This window comes from Cornus florida, unplaced genomic scaffold (assembly GCF_030987335.1).
Source record: "Cornus florida cultivar Cherokee Brave unplaced genomic scaffold, ASM3098733v1 CherokeeBrave_3.0.0_Hap2_Chr04, whole genome shotgun sequence".
NCBI classification, from domain to species: domain Eukaryota; kingdom Viridiplantae; phylum Streptophyta; class Magnoliopsida; order Cornales; family Cornaceae; genus Cornus; species Cornus florida.
In genome coordinates, this window is record NW_026775574.1 from 84,613,148 (window position 1) to 84,631,720 (window position 18,573).

General features: G+C 34.1%; 2 protein-coding genes across 3 annotated transcripts; one reads left to right on the top strand and one right to left on the bottom strand.

Annotated features, from left to right (window-relative positions):
• The first annotated feature begins 657 nt into the window (after positions 1-657).
• LOC132303740 (vacuolar protein sorting-associated protein 32 homolog 2) lies at positions 658-10,027 on the top strand. Of its 2 annotated transcripts, none has more exons than XM_059801129.1 (8): positions 658-813; positions 973-1,119; positions 2,645-2,744; positions 5,650-5,735; positions 5,843-5,934; positions 8,227-8,341; positions 8,425-8,622; positions 9,725-10,027. In XM_059801129.1, the coding sequence occupies exons 2-7, from the start codon at positions 1,048-1,050 to the stop codon at positions 8,614-8,616; spliced, it is 657 nt and encodes a 218-aa protein (XP_059657112.1). In that variant the 5' UTR covers positions 658-813; positions 973-1,047; the 3' UTR covers positions 8,617-8,622; positions 9,725-10,027. The 2 variants fall into 2 exon arrangements, with proteins under 2 accessions (XP_059657112.1, XP_059657113.1); XM_059801130.1 differs by having other exon boundaries at positions 669-813; positions 1,012-1,119.
• Positions 10,028-14,381: 4,354 nt separating this feature from the next.
• Positions 14,382-16,421, bottom strand: LOC132302289 (transcription factor RAX2-like). Its single transcript, XM_059799133.1, has 3 exons — positions 16,177-16,421; positions 15,614-15,743; positions 14,382-15,049 (listed from the first exon to the last, which is right to left on the bottom strand). The coding sequence occupies exons 1-3, from the start codon at positions 16,310-16,312 to the stop codon at positions 14,527-14,529; spliced, it is 789 nt and encodes a 262-aa protein (XP_059655116.1). The 5' UTR covers positions 16,313-16,421; the 3' UTR covers positions 14,382-14,526.
• Between the last annotated feature and the right edge of the window lie 2,152 nt (positions 16,422-18,573).

Consider the following 18,573-nt stretch of genomic DNA (forward strand, 5'->3'; position numbering starts at 1 on the left):
TTTTACATGTAATTTAAAGAAATTACTTTGAATTTTTATCAGTTTGTAAAATAAATACAGTAATTAATTTTTGAACTAAAATAAAATTTTCTTTCTTTATAAAGTATGTAAATTTGTAAAAGACGAAGAAAAGAACGAAAGAAATGAGAGAAGATAGGTGGATTATTTATAAAAGTTTTGAATTAAATATTATCTTAAATTGTATAAGTTTTAAATTACAATACTACCATCTATAAATTATAATATTATTAAATATAATGATAAAAATAATTAAATTTTATTTATTTATTTATCTCTTAACGAATATAATAAATTTATAATTATAAATTTATTTTCACTTCTTCAATCCAACTGAAAAAAAAAAAAAAAAAGGTGCCCAATTCCTTTTTTCATCCATCATTTCTCCCTTCCCTTCCATCCAAAATTTTTTTTTTCTTCTTTTATGCCGAACAGAGTTCATTTAATCTAATGTTGGACAAATAAGTTAACGTCACTCCTCATTCATTCCATTATTTCCTTCTCTCTCATCCACTCCTTTCCATTATCCATCAACCACCTTTCCTCCCATTCCCTTTGTTGCTCCAACCAAACAAGGCGTTGACTCTTTTACCCTTGAACGATGATTTGTCCGTCACATAAAGATTTCTCACAAACCGTCACCCACTCTCCGTTTTCATAAAGCAATCAGAGAGACAGCTTTTCGTCTCCAAACGCATAGCTTTTCTCCGACTACAAACTCAAATTCCACCCAAATTGATTCTCTCACTCGTCGTTTTACTTCAATCAAACCCTAAATCTGATTTTCGCTGACAGGTCAGTTTTCAATTCTTCTTATATACAAAACACGTAGATACATATACATATATATTTATATCTATTTATTTGGTATGTATATGACCTTGAAGATCTATGTTACTTTTAACGGATCGGTGGATTACATAAAATGATTAAATTACTTTGATGTTATTGCAGGGTTTGAATAATTTGATCATCTTGATTGTGTTGGAGCAGATCATAAAGTTGGATCAGTAAACAAATAGATCAGCCATGTTTAATCGAATGTTTGGGAAACCTAAGCAAGAGGCAAATACTGTAGCAACTTTAGACAAATTAAATGAGGTATGATTTTGATCAGATTCTGTAACCATGAATTGGTTTCTTGATTTAATTGATTTTACATATGTGCTTGTGGTCCATGTAATTTTTTTTTTGGCAGAAGTCACTATACAATCTATATGGGATTTCAGATTTAAAAATCATAATTTATCGATTTATTTTATTGATTTTTGATATAAAATTGTTCATCAGGAAGCGTCTAAATGAACTTCTCTATTGTGGTTAACGTGAAATTGACTTGGTTATATGTAAATTACAACTTCATTCAACTTTTACTTTTTTTTTCTTCTTCTTCTAGATTTACTGGACTGCACATATTTTATATGTCATGCTTATCCATCTCAATGCTTGATGTTCATCTTATTATTGATAGTCCTACTCATCAAACACCATTGCGTATATTTGCATGTATAACGTGCAAGGTGCTAAACAGAAGTGATCGATGTTGTTTGAAATTAGTGAATAGAGATTGGCAAATTATTGAGTTAATACGGTCCGAAGATTTCTTTAATTAGGCAGACTTTTTTACATTATGTGGCAGATGTTGTTTGAAAGTCGGGAATAATGATCAGCAAATCTAGATGGAATATGGTTTAAAGATCCCCTTTCATTAGTATGTATGCTATTCTCATTGATTTGCAGCAATAAAAATGCAATGCATGTATAACTAGAGTTCTTAAGTGACCCATGTATTCTTACAACACAGTCAACTAGTCAAGCGAATTTTCAGTAATTAATTAATTGTTTGTCTGTTGCTCGGCTTCTATTATCCACCTTGGAAAAATTTGGTCATGCAGAATGCTTTAAACTTTAACAATGGGTATTAGCCTGGCTGATGCTGCTAGCGTAAGACTTATTATTCTTATTCCTCTTATATTAGATTAATTATTGTATTATGGGAGTCACAGTTTTCCTAATCTACTATTAGATGAACCATTCTTTGCATGCTCATCATGCTTATCAGATTTTGTCAACTTGACATCCACACATTCAAATTTTATACCATAAAATAACTTTGATTTCAAGCATATTGATGGGGCATCTTCTAATTTTCGTGCTACTTGAAATTTCATTAGTTTGGAATTTATGACAGGACAGTGCAGTCCAATGGTGGATCGTTTACTTGAAATTAAATGGAGCTAGGTAATTTGATGGGTGTTAAGAGTTGATTTATTATTAGGACTTGTCGTATGGAGGGTTTAGAACTATTTTCTTGACGCCAATGACATTTTTTTTGAACCCGATTAACTGAACAGGCTCTCTGGTGTCTGTCTGCTTTGGTCAATTATTTTACTTATCCTTTATTACCTAAGGAGGCTGGAAATTTTTGTTGCATATAGGCGTCTTTTGTTAGGAACTGGGACCTTCTTTAGTAATAAATTCTTTGCCATGTCAGCAAGCAATAAAGTGTTTCTTTCCCCATGAAGGGGCTAATTTATATTTTTCATGACAACATAATGCTTCTTGTTAGCTTTATTGCATCATTTTCCTTCCATTTGCTAAAATATTGTTTTGGTACTACATGCAGACTCTTGAAATGCTAGAGAAAAAGGAGAAAGTTCTTATAAAGAAAGCTGGTGCAGAGGTTGAAAAGGCGAAGGAATTTACTAGAGCTAAGAACAAAAGGGGTACGATCATAATAGTTTGTAATCGTTACCTATGAAAGAACATGTTTTGTTTTAAGGGTTTTTTGAAAACTACTCAAGATAGATTAAGGCTGTCTGTTCTTCTCCACTAGAATGTCGAATTTGTAGCTTGATTTACAGGCTAGATGCTTTAGTATGGTATTTTATCGTGTTGATTACTTAATGAGATTATTTCATTCTATTGTGCTTTATTTTACATGTCAAAGGGGTCCAATTTGTTGAGTTTTGTTTTGTGTTAGGTAATTTTGTCTTTCACAAAATAGAATTCTTCAAACAGATGACGTCCTTTTCTTTTATAATGTTTCGTTTCCTCTATCTAGTAGTGTTTCTATCTAAATGATGAATATGTACCTTCAAATTAAGGGTTACAATATATCATTAGTAGGATGTCCAAACACCCTTCAAAGTCATCTGACTTCTCACTTGATCTTGGTTCATTATATTTAGTTTTCTCCATATTTACTCTCCTAACAATTATTTGTTATTGCCTTTTGTAATGATATTTCCTGTTAAAATAGTTCACGGGAAAGCGATTATTGGGCTTTTCTAGAAAGTTATATTGTTTGTAATTACCTCCTACTCCTATTATTTTGCTCCTGCTTCCCGCTTCCATATCTTATAATCCCAATCTTGACTTATTCACCATGATTATGTTGTGTTATCTTGATCTAGATGCTATGTCATCTGCACTTTGGTATTTGGAATTCTGTTTATGCATCAATAATATGAAAAAGGAATGATGCAGTAATTATGACATTATGTTGCTCTTTCTTTTGAATTGCTAATGCTAAAGATGCATTTACAAAAGCTTTTGCTATTTGTTTTACGGGAAAATATCACTTACCTCCCTCGAGGTTAGGCCTAATTACACGTGTTACCCCTAACATTTCAAATATTACAACGCCTTCCCTCAACGTTAGCTCGGTCATAACACTTTCCCCCTCCAGGTGAAAGTCAACGTTGGTCAATGACCCTTTTTTGATGATGTCAGACATTTTGAGGGTGAAAGACCACCTTTTCCCTAAGAAAGATTGCAAAGACATTTACATCCTATTTTGTAATAAAATTACTTATATACCCTCAATAGAAATAGAAAACAGGAAAAACAGTAATGATTAAAATACCCTCTGTTATCATTTTACCCATAGACCCATTTATTCTCTCTGAATATGGAGACTCTTGTTGCGTACAGTACCATCACCAACCACTTCTTTCACTCCATCACCACCTCCATTATTCTCAAGACCCATTTCTTCTCTCTCATTCAGAACTCCACCAACACAACCAGCATCATCATGGTCATCATTAATCAAAGCATCATCATTCTCTACCCCTCTTCCTCCAAATACCTTAAATCCCAAATTCTTTAAACCCTAAGCCCCTTCCCTTTCTCTCTCCTCAAAACCACATTCGTCGCCACCGTTGCCACCACCGCCCTTATCTTTGCGCGCTTCAATGCTAAACCTATCATTGCCGCCCCATTTTACCCCACCCGCCGTCAAAATCGCACCGTTTCGGAGCAAGTGAGAGAAAATGCAGATGGATTTGCCGGTGAGGACAATCAGCCAAACCAAACCCAATCCTCTGACCTCGCCTACGCAATCGATTGGTTCCTCCACAAACACATGGCAGATCACTGCCGGAATCGATGGACGCTGTGGAGGTATAGACGTCATGGTCGTCGGAATCTAGAGAGCTGCCCCAATCCCCATAGTCGCCGATGAGGTAAGTATGGCGACGGTGACGGGAGTGAATAAGTGAGCGTTGTGTTTCTGATTTTATATTGAGTAATGAGTTAATTGTGGTGGTTGTGGCTTATCAAAAAATAAAAATAAAATTGTGGTGGTTGTGAGGGTGGAGGTGGGGATGTGGTGGTGTCAGTGGCAGATCATGCCGGAATACGTGGTCGTCCGGGTGGAGATGGAGTCAGTGGTTTGGGAGCGGGGATTGTGGTGGTTGTGGGGGCTGTATGTGGCTGTTGTTGTGGAGTTGGGAGTGGTGGTGGTTGTGGTGGTGTAACTAGGCCGACTTTGATGTGTTCAACAATGGTGGCAAGTTCAGGTCTGGGATCAGATCAATCTAAGGCTCATAATGTGTATATGGTTGGGTTGGTTCAATAAGGGGATTAATTGGAAGCCTTTGTTGAAGTTCAGTCGCAATAATATAAATGATTTGCGTACATATCGGTGGCGGTGGGTAGTGGGTTTTGGGCTAAGAGGGGTGGCCGGAGTTGGTGATCGTTGGTAGTAGAAATGGAAATCCTTCAGCTCTGTCAATGGCGAGAGACAGAGGTGTAGCTTTCCCCCAAAAGAGTGATTAACCCTATATATATATACACACACATACATATATCAGTGAACATATATGCGTATATATCACAAAATTTCTATAAAGACAGTAAAAAAAAAAAAAATTATAAATTCTATTTGCTTCCACCAGTTCAGATCTTACCAGTTCAAATCTTCGACTTAAAGGTATTGATAAAGTTGAAAGAATTCCGTTTGGTTGCAGAGAAAATGCAAGAAAATGAAGCAGATATACACATATATGTATAGAAAAGCTTTAGGTTGGATAACAGGGTCGGGTGCACAAGAACTGAGAATCAAATTACAAAGGATTGAATTCTAAAGGTCACGGTTAAAAGTGTCACTCGATAAAATAATTTCACAACATGTCATATTAATATAATAATAGAGGGTATATTAGTACTTGCACATGAATTTCAAACGGGACCCACTGCCATTCACATGGGAGGGAGGTCACTGTAATTTTTGAAACATTAGGGGTACCGTGTGTAATTAAGCCTAACCTTGAGTGAGGTAAGTGATATTTTCCCTTTGTTTTACTGTTTCGTTTTGGAATATTCTAACTTAATGCTCTTATTCAGCGGCAATACAATGTTTGAAGAGGAAGAGGCTCTATGAACAGCAAATTGAACAGCTTGGAAATTTTCAATTGCGCATTCACGATCAGGTGCTCTTGTAGTGTTTTGTTATGAAACATTCTAATCTTTTGTTAATCTGTTTAGTATATTTCATAAAGATATTTGTAAATTTAATAATGTTGCCTTTGTATTTCAGATGATAATGCTAGAAGGTGCAAAAGCGACAACAGAGACTGTTGATGCTTTGAGAACTGGAGCATCTGCAATGAAAGCCATGCAGAAGGCAACGTAAGTTGCATCTCACTATATTTATCTTCCACTGAGACTGAGTTGCATTATTGAGAATATACTATCAGCCCATTGTTGCGTTATCCAGAATGTATTTGAATTCTTATAATTTTGAACTCTTCAATCCACAAGAATTCTTTCTTAGTAATAGTCTTTGAGCAAACCTTAGCTTTTTCAAAGAATAGCTTTGTTCCTCCTATTTCTAAATCTATTGAAGAGAGCAGCTGCATAGAGAGTAAAGATTGGGTCTTTTGGCCTGGGACCCATGAGCATAATTTATGGATTCATGAGAACTTTTGTTTTGGGAAGTATGGGTTGACAAGCATGAGGATGCAAGGTTTGAGTCTTGTATTAATACTAAAGTTTGTGTCTGTCTCTAGTCTTACACTCCTAGCATCCATATAGTTGGGGCCAGCAACGGGTCATGGCATTTAGGGTAGCTTCTGTACATTGAGCTGGAGGAAATGAGAAAAGTTTCTGATGGAAAAGCAGCCAGATCCTGCTCAAAGAGAGGACACTTCGCATTATCCACTTGGAACCTTTCTGCTAGGATTGCTGTAAGAGGGTGAGCATTGCATGGAATACTCCATATAAGAATTTTATATCTTTAATATGTTGGCTTTCCATAGCTTTTCCCATTTCTGAGCTTTTGAAATGGACTTATTTGAGAATTCACCAGAAGAACATAGGAAGATCCCATCTTGTTAGGAAAGTCAAATACAGGGGAAGGGATTATCTTTGGTGCAGGCAATAGATAGTTGATTGGAAAATGCTTGTAGCCGGTCCTCTCTCCATAGATGAGCTTATTCTTCTTCTTCTTTTTTTTTTGATAAGTCTCTCCATAGATGAGCTTCTGAATATTATATCAGCTCTAGCTGAGAGGAGCATCAAATCACAGGATGGAATTGCTTTGAGATTTTCTCAAAAAGACACCCAAGTATTTGTCCTAAAATGAACAGATTTACCATTAGGTCCATTACCAATGATGATACCTGTCCCTCTAGAAATAAGTTATCTGCAGCTTAGGATGCCTTCTTTGTATACGAGTTAAAGGGTTCTTCCTACAGGCACGAATAAGAATCTTCTGTAATATTATTGCTTTATATTGCGTCAAACACAGCTCAATTTTACATGCTATGTAGGATAAGATATACGGACCCATTTTTAGATTAATATTTGGCATGCTAATTATTGTTGAAGAGAAAGTGCATTTGAGACTAGTACATGTCAATCTAGTGTTCAGATCTTGGTCTATGGCATTCGCAGCCTCAATATAAGCAAGGGGTGCGACCCCGGACAGGTTGGTGAGTTGAAGGGTCAACTCAAGCTCAACCTGAGGTATATAATTTTCAACCTAGGCCTGGACTCAACCTGACCGTAAACCCGAGGAGTCTAACCCGAACAGAACCTGTCGGGTTATGGTAAGGTTGTCGGGTTTATTGGGTTTGTAGTCAAAACTCAAAAAATAGAAGCAAATCAAAATGTATAAATATAATTAAATCAGTGGAGCATAAATTAAAAACTAGATCCGCAAAATTCTTTCCAAACAAAAACCACAATTATTAATTGTCTATGAAAGATTTCATAATTATTAATTGTCTACGAAATATTTCATGTTTGTAATCTATATCACAAAGTTGATCAGTTCATAACAAGGTGGAGATCAACCAACGAGAAGGAATTGAGGTTTCGACCATGCTAGATATGGTTACAGAACATCTGTGCGGCTAGGCTTAAATTCTGTCTCTGTCCACTGACAAAAAGGAGCCAAAGTGTGGAAGTGCCGAATAGCTACCAGCCAACTACTCAAAACCCAAAAGCCTAATGTTTCTTCCTTTTTATTTTTATTTTTATTTTATTTTTATCCCCCTTTCAAAAAAGTGTTCTTTCACAAAACTCTCATTAGTAGGTTAGAAACTAAACAAAATACTCATGACTAGGTACACAACCTTAAAACTCCACGATTCTGAAATTTTGAAATAATGTTTCATAATGTTACAAAAAGAATACTAAGAGAGTTTTATGTTCAGTTATATTATAATCTTGAAATATTATGCATGTTCAATCATATGTGTCAGATACATATCAATACCCGTGTTGCAGTGTTGTGCATCAAACATGGGTACATTATGGATCTTTTAGGAATTCATGCAAGTATCACATACGTTTCTCTATATATCATGATAAGAGATGTACCTTCTGCTAATTCATTGCTCTTTTACAAATTTGCTACTACTTGAGTAGGAAAATTTCCTTTTTATCATGTTCATCTGATAGCTTCTTGAAAAACAGGAACATTGATGATGTGGACAAAACGATGGATGAGATCAATGAGCAGACCGAGAACATGAAACAGATTCAGGAGGCATTGTCAACACCTATTGGTGCAGCAGCCGATTTTGATGAAGTATGGTTTTTATAGTTTTGGAATTTTATATGGTGCAATTCTTCCTTTGAAGAAAAATACAATTTACATCTGTGTTATTACAGGACGAACTCGAAGCAGAGCTCGAAGAACTGGAAGGAGCTGAGTTGGAAGAACAACTTCTCCAGCCTGCCACTACTGCCCCTGCTGCTCCAGTCCATGTGCCTGCGGGTAGGCAGCCAACACGTCCAGCTCCTCAGAAGAACACAGCTGAGGATGATGAACTTGCGGCATTGCAGGCAGAAATGGCACTTTAAAGAGAGGTCATTTACACATTTTTTTTTTTAATCTTACAATTATGTTCCTCAATTTTTACTGCTGAAGTAGTAATAGCACTAAATTCTCATTAAAATTCGAAAGTCATTGCTCAGGGCTACTGGGATTGAGGCATTTGCATGCTTGGGAAGGGTACCATTTCAAGGCACAGTTATGGACGCATCTTTGTAATGAAAAAGGATGTTCCACATAAAAAGATTAAAGAATTCTAAGTTGATGACTTATCTCTTGTAATTCTAAAGATAATTGCAGGTGGTGTTTGGATGCCTTCCCAAACTGATTGACTTAGCTTGTACGTAACACGTAAAAAAGAAAATATATCTTGTATATAATGTTGAACTACCAATTGCCGCAAAAGTTTGCTGTTAAGGAATGAGTCCAACAATGTATATCCAAGTTCTTTTCCGAGGTCCTTGTGGCCTAGTGGTATCTTTTCTTCCTCCCAAAGTGGATGGTGAGGGTTCGAGTCCCCAGAGGGGAAAACTAGGTGTGTGTGTGTGTGTGTTTATTGGTGATAAAACATATAAATATATCCAAGTTCTTTCAATATCCTCCTCCACATGCTAGATGATCTCCCATGGAGAGGACTTGCACACTAAACCTAGAACAGAATTAGGGAACAAATGTAGAGGTGGGGACTTCAACCTAAAACCTCCCAACTAAGGTTCTGATACCATGACTACCAATTGCCCCAGAAGTTTAAGATGTTAAGAAATGGACCTGACAATGTTTATCAAGCTGCAATACATAAGTAGTTGACGAGTCCTTTTGTGCTGCTGAAACACATTTTTCATGAAGGGTACTCCCTTTTAGGATTCCAAAAAATGACTTGATTATATTTATATCTATATATATTAACATTATCATTTGTTGTATTTTCACCTACTTCTGCATTCATTCTATGTAAAAGACAACAAAATTATCATCTATATATCATTCATACTCCGTTGCATGTCGCCTTTTCTTTTTTACTTTCTTCGTTTTATATTAGTCAGTGAAACTTTGAAATTGTAAATGATCTGAACGGAGATTTTGTTGCATTGGCACTTCGAAAATAATTTGATTCAGTTTTATTGGTTGTCCTTGCAGTTATCAGTACCAAATCAGAAGAGATTGCGCGAAGAAGATTGGTTTGTCCCTGGGGCTGCCTTTGCTCTCCATTCCCAATTTTAATTTTCTTGGTGTGCATTCACTAGTAAGGAAAACATTGTACAGATGCCCTTAAAAGTAAATTATATTTCATCTTAAAATCTGGATTCTACCTCGGTAGTTTTCCGAACAAGTTTGTGAATTTTTATTCATATATTTTTCTTGGAACATGTAATGATATTCTTCAATTTCAAGAATTCTTAAAATAAATATAAAAATCTACTCAGAATGGAGACTGCTGCACCCTTTAGGCTCCTTTAAATTGAATTTGTCACATTTTACTCCACATTTTACCCATAAAATGAAAAAAGTGTTATTTCGCTTTTTTCAGTGCTGTGTTCATGTCACCATTTTTTGCTATTAATTGTGATGAGATCAATTGGACATGGGGTGTCAGTTCCAGGAAATGAAATCCCAAGTTGCAGGAAGTAACAACTTGCTTGCCTTCATTTTTGGAGAATTACATATGTCTTTGCAACTAAATTATATGGTCTAAATTTAAGGCTTTTTTTTTTTAGAAAATATTTTCATTTTTCAGGTAAAATATTCTTTTTATTTTTATTTTTCGCAAAGGCCTAAGTCGAAATTGAGGTGAAGTCCATCTGGCGGTAGGTGTTCATAAATTGATGAATAAGTTATTTATGTTGAATATCACAATGTTTTTTTTCTTCCTAAATGTAATTTAGGACAACCAAACACCAGAAGATCATTCTACTGCATTAGATGATTAACAGAGTTCTCTTATTTTTTTTTGCCTTCTCTTTTCTTTTTATTTTTCTTTTGAAAGTTCAACATGGTTTTGCAGATCATTCTACTGCATTAGATGATTAAGAGAGTTCTCTTATGACAAGCAATGACCTATCCTCTCCGTTGATATCAGTCGCAATGACCTATCTTCTCCGTCGATATCAGTTGCAATGACCTATCCTATCCGTGGCATGGTTCTAGATATCAGTCTCGGTGTAATAACGGTATCAAATTTTTGTAAAAGGGTTACGAACTGATACGTCGCGTATTGATCGATAGAGCAAACTATGCATTAGGATCGGCTGATAGAGCAAACTATGCATCGGGCTCTCACAACACTCCGCACTATTTAGACTCGAAGTAACAATTTATCACTCTTTACGTGGAATTTGACATCTTCAAAATGGTGTCATTGGTACACTGAAAGTCTTTATTTTATCCTACGTAGAGATCGACAACTTCACAATTTTCTGCACAAGCAAACATCATCAACTTCTGACTTGTGCATGCGACCAAATTAAAGGTCCCTCTCTTAACCACCAAAAAAAAAAAAAAAAAAAAAAAATCCTTATTTGAAGGTTTCAGCGTCAAAGAGTACGGCAAGAGACTTCAAAAAAAAAAAAAAAAACAAACTTTGGTAGCACTGATTAACAATTGAATTCAATAGGGCCGTGCAGTCGGGACATGTTGAACAAATTCGAAAAATCATTTTCTTTTCCTTTCGTTTTTTTTTCTCTCTCGGTTCTCTTTTCTTTCCATTTCCTCTTGCTTCTTCCATAAAATATTATATAATAATAAAAAAAAAAAACTTCAAAGTAGGGCCATTATGAAGGCTTAATCACAAAGTAAAGAAGTCAAAATATGTAACTTATTGGAGAGTCAAATTATGTGATCACTGTTAGAAAATATAAAAATAAATAAATTCATTTGTAATAATAAATTAATTGTGAATTACATAATTTTAATTAGTCTTGTAGATAGGTAAGTAATATTGTTTCCAATAGATTGAATGATCGATTATTGTAGTGTTTTTCATAGGATTTTAAGGTCTTTGACTTTCAACTAGCCCCTATTTTTTGCAAAGATCGAAAGTCATAGCTTTTTAATTATAGAAGAACATCAATGTTGATTAGTATTATAAGAAAGATTCTTGATCTAAAAATCATATAATTGGAATTGACTAAACCAATCAGACATGTTACCAAACATGTTCTAAATGGGTGTTTTACAATAATAAATTGCAGTAATGCTCATTTAATGAGTGATTTTTAAAACTATTTCTCAATCTTTTTGTTGTTGGACCCATTCTTCTTGTCTAAATTTAATTTTTTATTTTTATTTTCGAAACCTTAAGCAACCATATTATTGCGCTTTGCAAGGCTCCAACACCCTATATCTTTTTTGGAGAGGGGAAATCATACCATCTAAATTAATGTTCATTGGTCTTTTTGTTAATTTTAATACTATATATTGCTTTGGTAATAATAAGGAAAACAAATACGGAGTATTTTACTTCATGAAATATGAATTGTTTTATTTCAAGTCACACAATTCTTTTAAATGGACGTCGCTCTCACTCTATTTACGATTTTATCGTTTTCACGCTCCCGCTTTCACTATGTGTGATTTAAGGTTTATTAGTTGAAAATCCTTAGTTAAAAGTGAAGTCACGTATTAATGGAGATGGCAACAGGCCGGTTTGCCTAAATCCGTATCCGCCCCGTTTAATTATGGACAAGTCCATACCCGTTCCATATCCGTGACGGTTTTAAATTTCACAATCCATACCTACCCCGTTTACATTTTTTTTTTTATATAAATAAATTGATAAAATCTATAAATTCTATACAATGTAAATAATGATATATATATGTGTGTGTGAACACATCATTGTGCGTACATACATATATATATATATATATATATTTTAAATAAAGTATATAAAGGGTGGTGCGGGATGGGACGATGCTTCTTAAAACCCATACTTATCCTATAACTCGCGACGGATTTAAAATCTAAATCCATATCCGCCTTTACGGTACATAAACATTTTCCATACCAACGCCATTAAGGGCGAGACGGGACGGTACAAATAGTCATCCCTCTGTATTAAGGGTGACTTTTATGCAATTTTATTTTCAAATTCAATTATGCTTTACTAAAATCACAAGATTCACAAGTTTAAACTAATATATGACTTTTAGTTTTAATTCTAAGACATCAATTTCGTGCTACAAACACACAATAATGCCATGGATGAATCTCAAAGTTTGGTGCCCACTTTTTATTTGAGAGAGCCTTCAATTAATGAACCACAATTGTTGTTCAAACTCTGGGCACAATAACACAGTAGTTCCCTGTCTCCCATGTACCGGATAATTGAGTTTCAAATCAAAATTTTCATTGGCTTTATATGTTAATATAGACAACATTAATGTCAATTTTCTATTAATTTCATTTGTTTTATTTTATTTTTAAGACCCAAAAAGATAATAGAAAAATTGATCTTGGGCAACTTGAAGATATAATATCATATTTTGAAATTTTATTAATAAGCATGATCTTTACCTTTGACTTTAGAAAACCCATTATGATAAGAACAGAAAAGGAAAAAATATATAATTTTCATATATATGATCAAATTTACTCTTTGTATTTTAAAATATTAAGGCATATTTTAAAATATTGAGCAAGCAAATATCCACCATCAAGTTTATTTAATTTTGAGAGAATCTACAGCCTTATATGAAGTCATATATATTTATTGCTGAAGGATTGAAGAACAAAGAGTTACTTTAATTTTGCACAAAGAGAGTGATAATAAAGATCTTTTATCTCCTTTTTTTTAAAAAATAAAATAAAATTTGAGGAATATAACAGTATAAATGTTAAGGTGAAGGACATAACTACTATTTTAAAAGTCAATGGAAGATCATGTTTTATAAATTGAAGTAGATTTATACTAAAGATTATTTAAATAATCTATAATTTTTTTATTAAGATACTGAAAGTTGAGATGTTTAAGGACATTGGATATTTAAAATCAAGGGATTATTACAAATAAATGGTACCCATGTTTATTATTTAATGGAGTTAAAGTCTTATAGAAGTTGACCAAAATGCTGGCGTGAACATAAAAAAAACACTGTTAACTCTCAACGGGGTACTACTTTTTGTGTACATAGGTACCACTTTTATTCATATAGATACCATTTTTTGTGCAGATAGGTATCACTTTTTGTGTATCAGGTACTACTTTTTTGTGCAAAATAAAAAGTGATACCTCAGTTAGGGTAAACGGTATTTTTTCATGTTTTTATTTTTTTTAAACTATGAGACTTTGACTCTATTAAATAATATATATGAGTCATTAGCACCATTTACATGTAATAATCCCTAAAATCAATATAAATAATGCTTTGAAATTCAATGCATTAAAAAATGTATAAATAAATAGCAACTATTTATGATTAATCCTTGAAGAAAAATTCTCAATTTTAAGAGAGGACACTTTATGAATATAAAGTATCACATAAAAAATGTTCTTTACTTTTCAAGTTTTCATGAATCTGCGACACATTCAAACATTACACACACAAATGTGCGTGCGTGTGTGTGTGTGTATATATATATTCCCCTGCTTTGAACTGGCCACACCCACACCCCCATGCAACTAGTGTGACATTGACCAGCAACAAACAAACAGACATGCTGATGACAATCCTCACGTTCATGTCCTTGTCACTCAACTAAAAAGTAAGCACCCCATATCCTAATACAATTTTGACAAGTTCCCATCAAACCTTAATCAAAACACACACCACACACCGTCACACACACACAGAACCAGTCTGAAATTTATATAACCTTCATGCACTAAACTGAAATCTGAGTTAAACATCATATGTATAATATATAAAAGACAACTACTTAATTTCAGAGTTTTCATTTAACCACTTGATTTAATTTGATTTACATTTATGTCACCCTCAATTTCAGTACTTGTTAGAAACACTTTGTTGACACATTCCTTGTGCTTTCATGTCAGCATATGCAGATAGAGCTCCAACTTCGCTGATTGTCTCTTGAGCCCACATGCCATTGACAAGGTCATGTGACATTCCAGTCATGAGGCCAAAATCCGTCGAAAACGCGCCATTTCCGAGCCATGACACATCACTGTTGTCCACGCCAAAACTGTTCTGTGCAGTGGCATTGAATTGGGACAGTTCCGGGAGGTCTAGAACCGGGAAGTGAATAGGGTTGTGAACCATGTCGACATTTGGTCCATCGCCAATGTGAGTGAGTGCAGGCATAGTTGGACCACTTTGGGTTGGCATTGCTGAGAAACAGAGACCATATGGTTCAATTTTGGGCACCAGTGGTGTTGAACTTGAGCCAAGAAGGGTATAATTGTCCATTTTAGCTGCCAATTGTTTTTTCTTCAATTTGGTGTTCCAATGGTTCTTCACATCATTGTCTGTTCTTCCTTGCAATTGAGAAGCTATGACAGACCATCTGATCAAAAAACACACTTGTGAATTAAATAAGTTGAAAATTAGAAATTATAAACACAAACATAGGAAATAACAAATTTTGTGTGTGTGTGTTTTTAAAACCACAATTGTGAAGTTAATTAGATGAGAAATGAATGAGAAACAATAAACACAAACATAGGAAATAACTATTATGTTTGTGTGTGTGTGTGTTTTTTTTTTTTTAAAACCACAATTGTGAAGTTAATTAGACGAGAATGAGAAACTATAAACACAAACATAGGAAATAACTATTATGTGTGTGTGTGTTTATAAAGACCACAATTGTGAAGTGAATCAGTTTAAAATTAGAAATTATAAACACAAACATAGGAAATAACTGTGTGTGTGTGTGTTTCTAGAAACCACAATCGTGTATTAAATCAGTTGAGAATGAGAAATTATAAACAAAAACATAGGAAATACCTATTGTGTGTGTGTGTGTGTGTTTATAAAGACCACATTTGTGAAGTGAATCCGTTAAGAAATGAGAAATTACAAACACAAACATAGGAAATAACTACTATGTGTGTGTGTGTGAACTTGCCTGCTGCCTAATTTGTTATAGAGGTCACAAATGGTGTTGTCTTCCTCTTCAGTGAAGCCTCCATGTTTGATGTCTGGCCTAAGGTAATTGAGCCATCTCAGACGACAACTCTTGCCACAGCGCTTGAGACCTGCACCGGGAAAAGATCGATCAATGGGGTGAGATTGAAGAAGAAGAAAGATTGATTTGGAAAATGAAATTTGAATTAATAATATTGGAAAAAGTGGTGCAACTTTGAATTAAGGTCATACATGTCGAATGAAAATGTAATGAATATGAAAAATAACTAGATATGACATGAAAAATATGTTTCTCGATTGAAATGAACCAACAATGCACAAAATTACACCAACTATATATCAATGTATGAAAATTGAAATATGTACTATGAATTGGTCCCTAGAAATGAGACAAACCAGACACATTACTTTGAGTGCAAAAACTATGAAATGGTGTTAAAGAAGAGCATTTTAACAATCAAAGTTATGCAAATTACTCTCTCTAGAAACAAGTAACACAATTCACACAGAGAGAGAGAGAGAGAGAGAGAGAGAGAGTAGAACCAGCTTTGCGAGGCAAAGCAATCCAATTGCCACCAGTGCCATATTTCTGAAGGTAATTCTTGAGAGTAGCATCTTCTTCAGGAGACCATGGTCCTTTTTTCACTTTAGTCTTGTCACAGCAAGGAGTTCTACCCATGGCTGAACACTCTGTGTGTTTGTGTGTGTGTGTGTGTGAGAGAGAGAGAGAGAGAGAGAGAGAGAGAGAGAATTCAGACAGGCAAGAGCATGATCAACAATATTCTCCGAGACACATTATGCAAACGGTGGTCTTCTAGTGACTGTTTATGAAGTGTGTATATATATAGCTCCTTAGCAAAAGCTTGACTTTGCATTATATTACATTTTATTTTCTATATATATATTTTTATTTTATCTTATTTGTTGTTGGTTTAGAAAGAGGGACACAGTCAACAGTACTCACCCAAAACAGCTAGCACATGAGTCATGAGGTCAATGTACTTGGCTTGCCTCATTGGACAAGTGATTATCCAATTTTTGATATGCCACCTTTAAATTCTATCAAATATTGTTCAGGGCGAACTCTGAAAATTATGTAAGAGGGTAATAATGGAATTTTTTTATAATTTCAGTGCAGACAATACTAAAATTTAATAGGTATATAATTTCAAAAAATATATATATATAATACTTGTAGAAAAAAAAAATTGCCAACAATGAATAGGTCCATCAAAGGCCATGTGGTGTAGTGGTATTTTCTCTACATTTTAAAGTAAATAGTGAGGACTTGAGTCCTAAAGGAACAAAGTAGGTATGTGAATGATGTGACATTGTGCGTATGTTTCTTATCAATGAAAATAACTATGATGAATGGCGTAACATTGTGCATGGTTCATCGTATTAGCTGATTCGTAACACTTTTATAAGAATACAATACAGTTACACATCTCCATAACTTACCAGTTCAACCGATTTAAATTCACGATCGCAATCGATACCGCAACCACGAAGAACCCAAATATTTAGATTTATGGTGAATATTGAAGTCATAATGCTTAATAATGTGTTATGCTCGCATGAAATGATTTCTCACGTGTATCAAGGCTGGCTTAATTTCAGAGCCTCTTGTCTCCAAGTATATACATACATGCATACATACATACATATATATATATATATATATATATATATAGTCTCATATCAGCAGAATATATACACAAATTCTCACGTCTCATGTCATGATTTATATTCCCCAACGTTTGAGGTATGGAGCTCTACAGAATTGCAGTTTATAGGAAAAAGAGGTTCAAAGACATTGTAAGTCCTCAAAATGTGGAGTAAATATTTTTGGAAATGTAATTTTTTTTAACTTGTCTAAAGGGTAGAGCACTCTCAATGATGCATTTTGGGTAAAATGGCTGATATTGTCTTACAGGATTCTGAAAATTCATTTGTCTTGTAATGTGCATTACAATGAAGCTTAATTATTTATTTTTATTTATTTTTAAATAAAATTATTTAATGCCCATCATTGTGTTTGGATATGAAGATAGTACCATGCAAATTCTTGATCACTTTGATTTATGAAGCTTATTTTAGTTTTCCTATGGAAGGTCTTTTTACTATTTTAACTCTTAAAGCACCAAATATTTTTGCAGATAGAGAAATTTGATTGATAAGGGGAAAGGTTAAATTTTCTTTAATGCGGTTAAAAAAATTTTGATAAAAAAAAAAGTAGAAGCCTCCATCTAGAATTAGCTTAGACAATTTGAAGAATTAATTAAGACCTTTATTGGTATTTTTTTCTTAATTTATAATTGTGGAAACCGAGTCTCAATTTATCAGATTAAATTGTAGGCTTTGTAATATAATAACAATATTAATAATTATTATTATTTAAACTTTTAACAAATAACACATGCTCACTTTTTGTCCTCATGGGACGAATCCTTGATTTTCTGTCTCCGAAGATGACGAAAAAATTTACCTATCAAAAATAAAATAAAATAAAAATAAAATGAAATGAAAATTGGGAGTGAGAATTTTTTTTTTTTTTTTTTTTTTTTTTGCTTTTTACATTTTCAAGTAACGCATACAACTACACCCACTTTTGTCTGGATGGACATTTGAACACTCGATCACCATTTTAGTAGGAACAAAAGATACCACTAAGAATAACTATTTTTCAACCGAGTCAGTGGGCCGACTCTCTCATTGGATTGGAGGGTAGGCCCACCACTATGTGACAATGAAGCACTGTGGGCGCAGCACGAGAGTAGGTCCCAGCCGATTTTGTTTCGGCCTCTTCCTTAAGTTTGATTACTCTCTTGCAGTTGGGCCTAGTTTAAAGACAAGTAAACCCAATGTAGGCCCAATAAAACTTTATAGAGTAATCAGACTTAACGAACTATATTCGGATTTGAACTCCCAATGTTATAA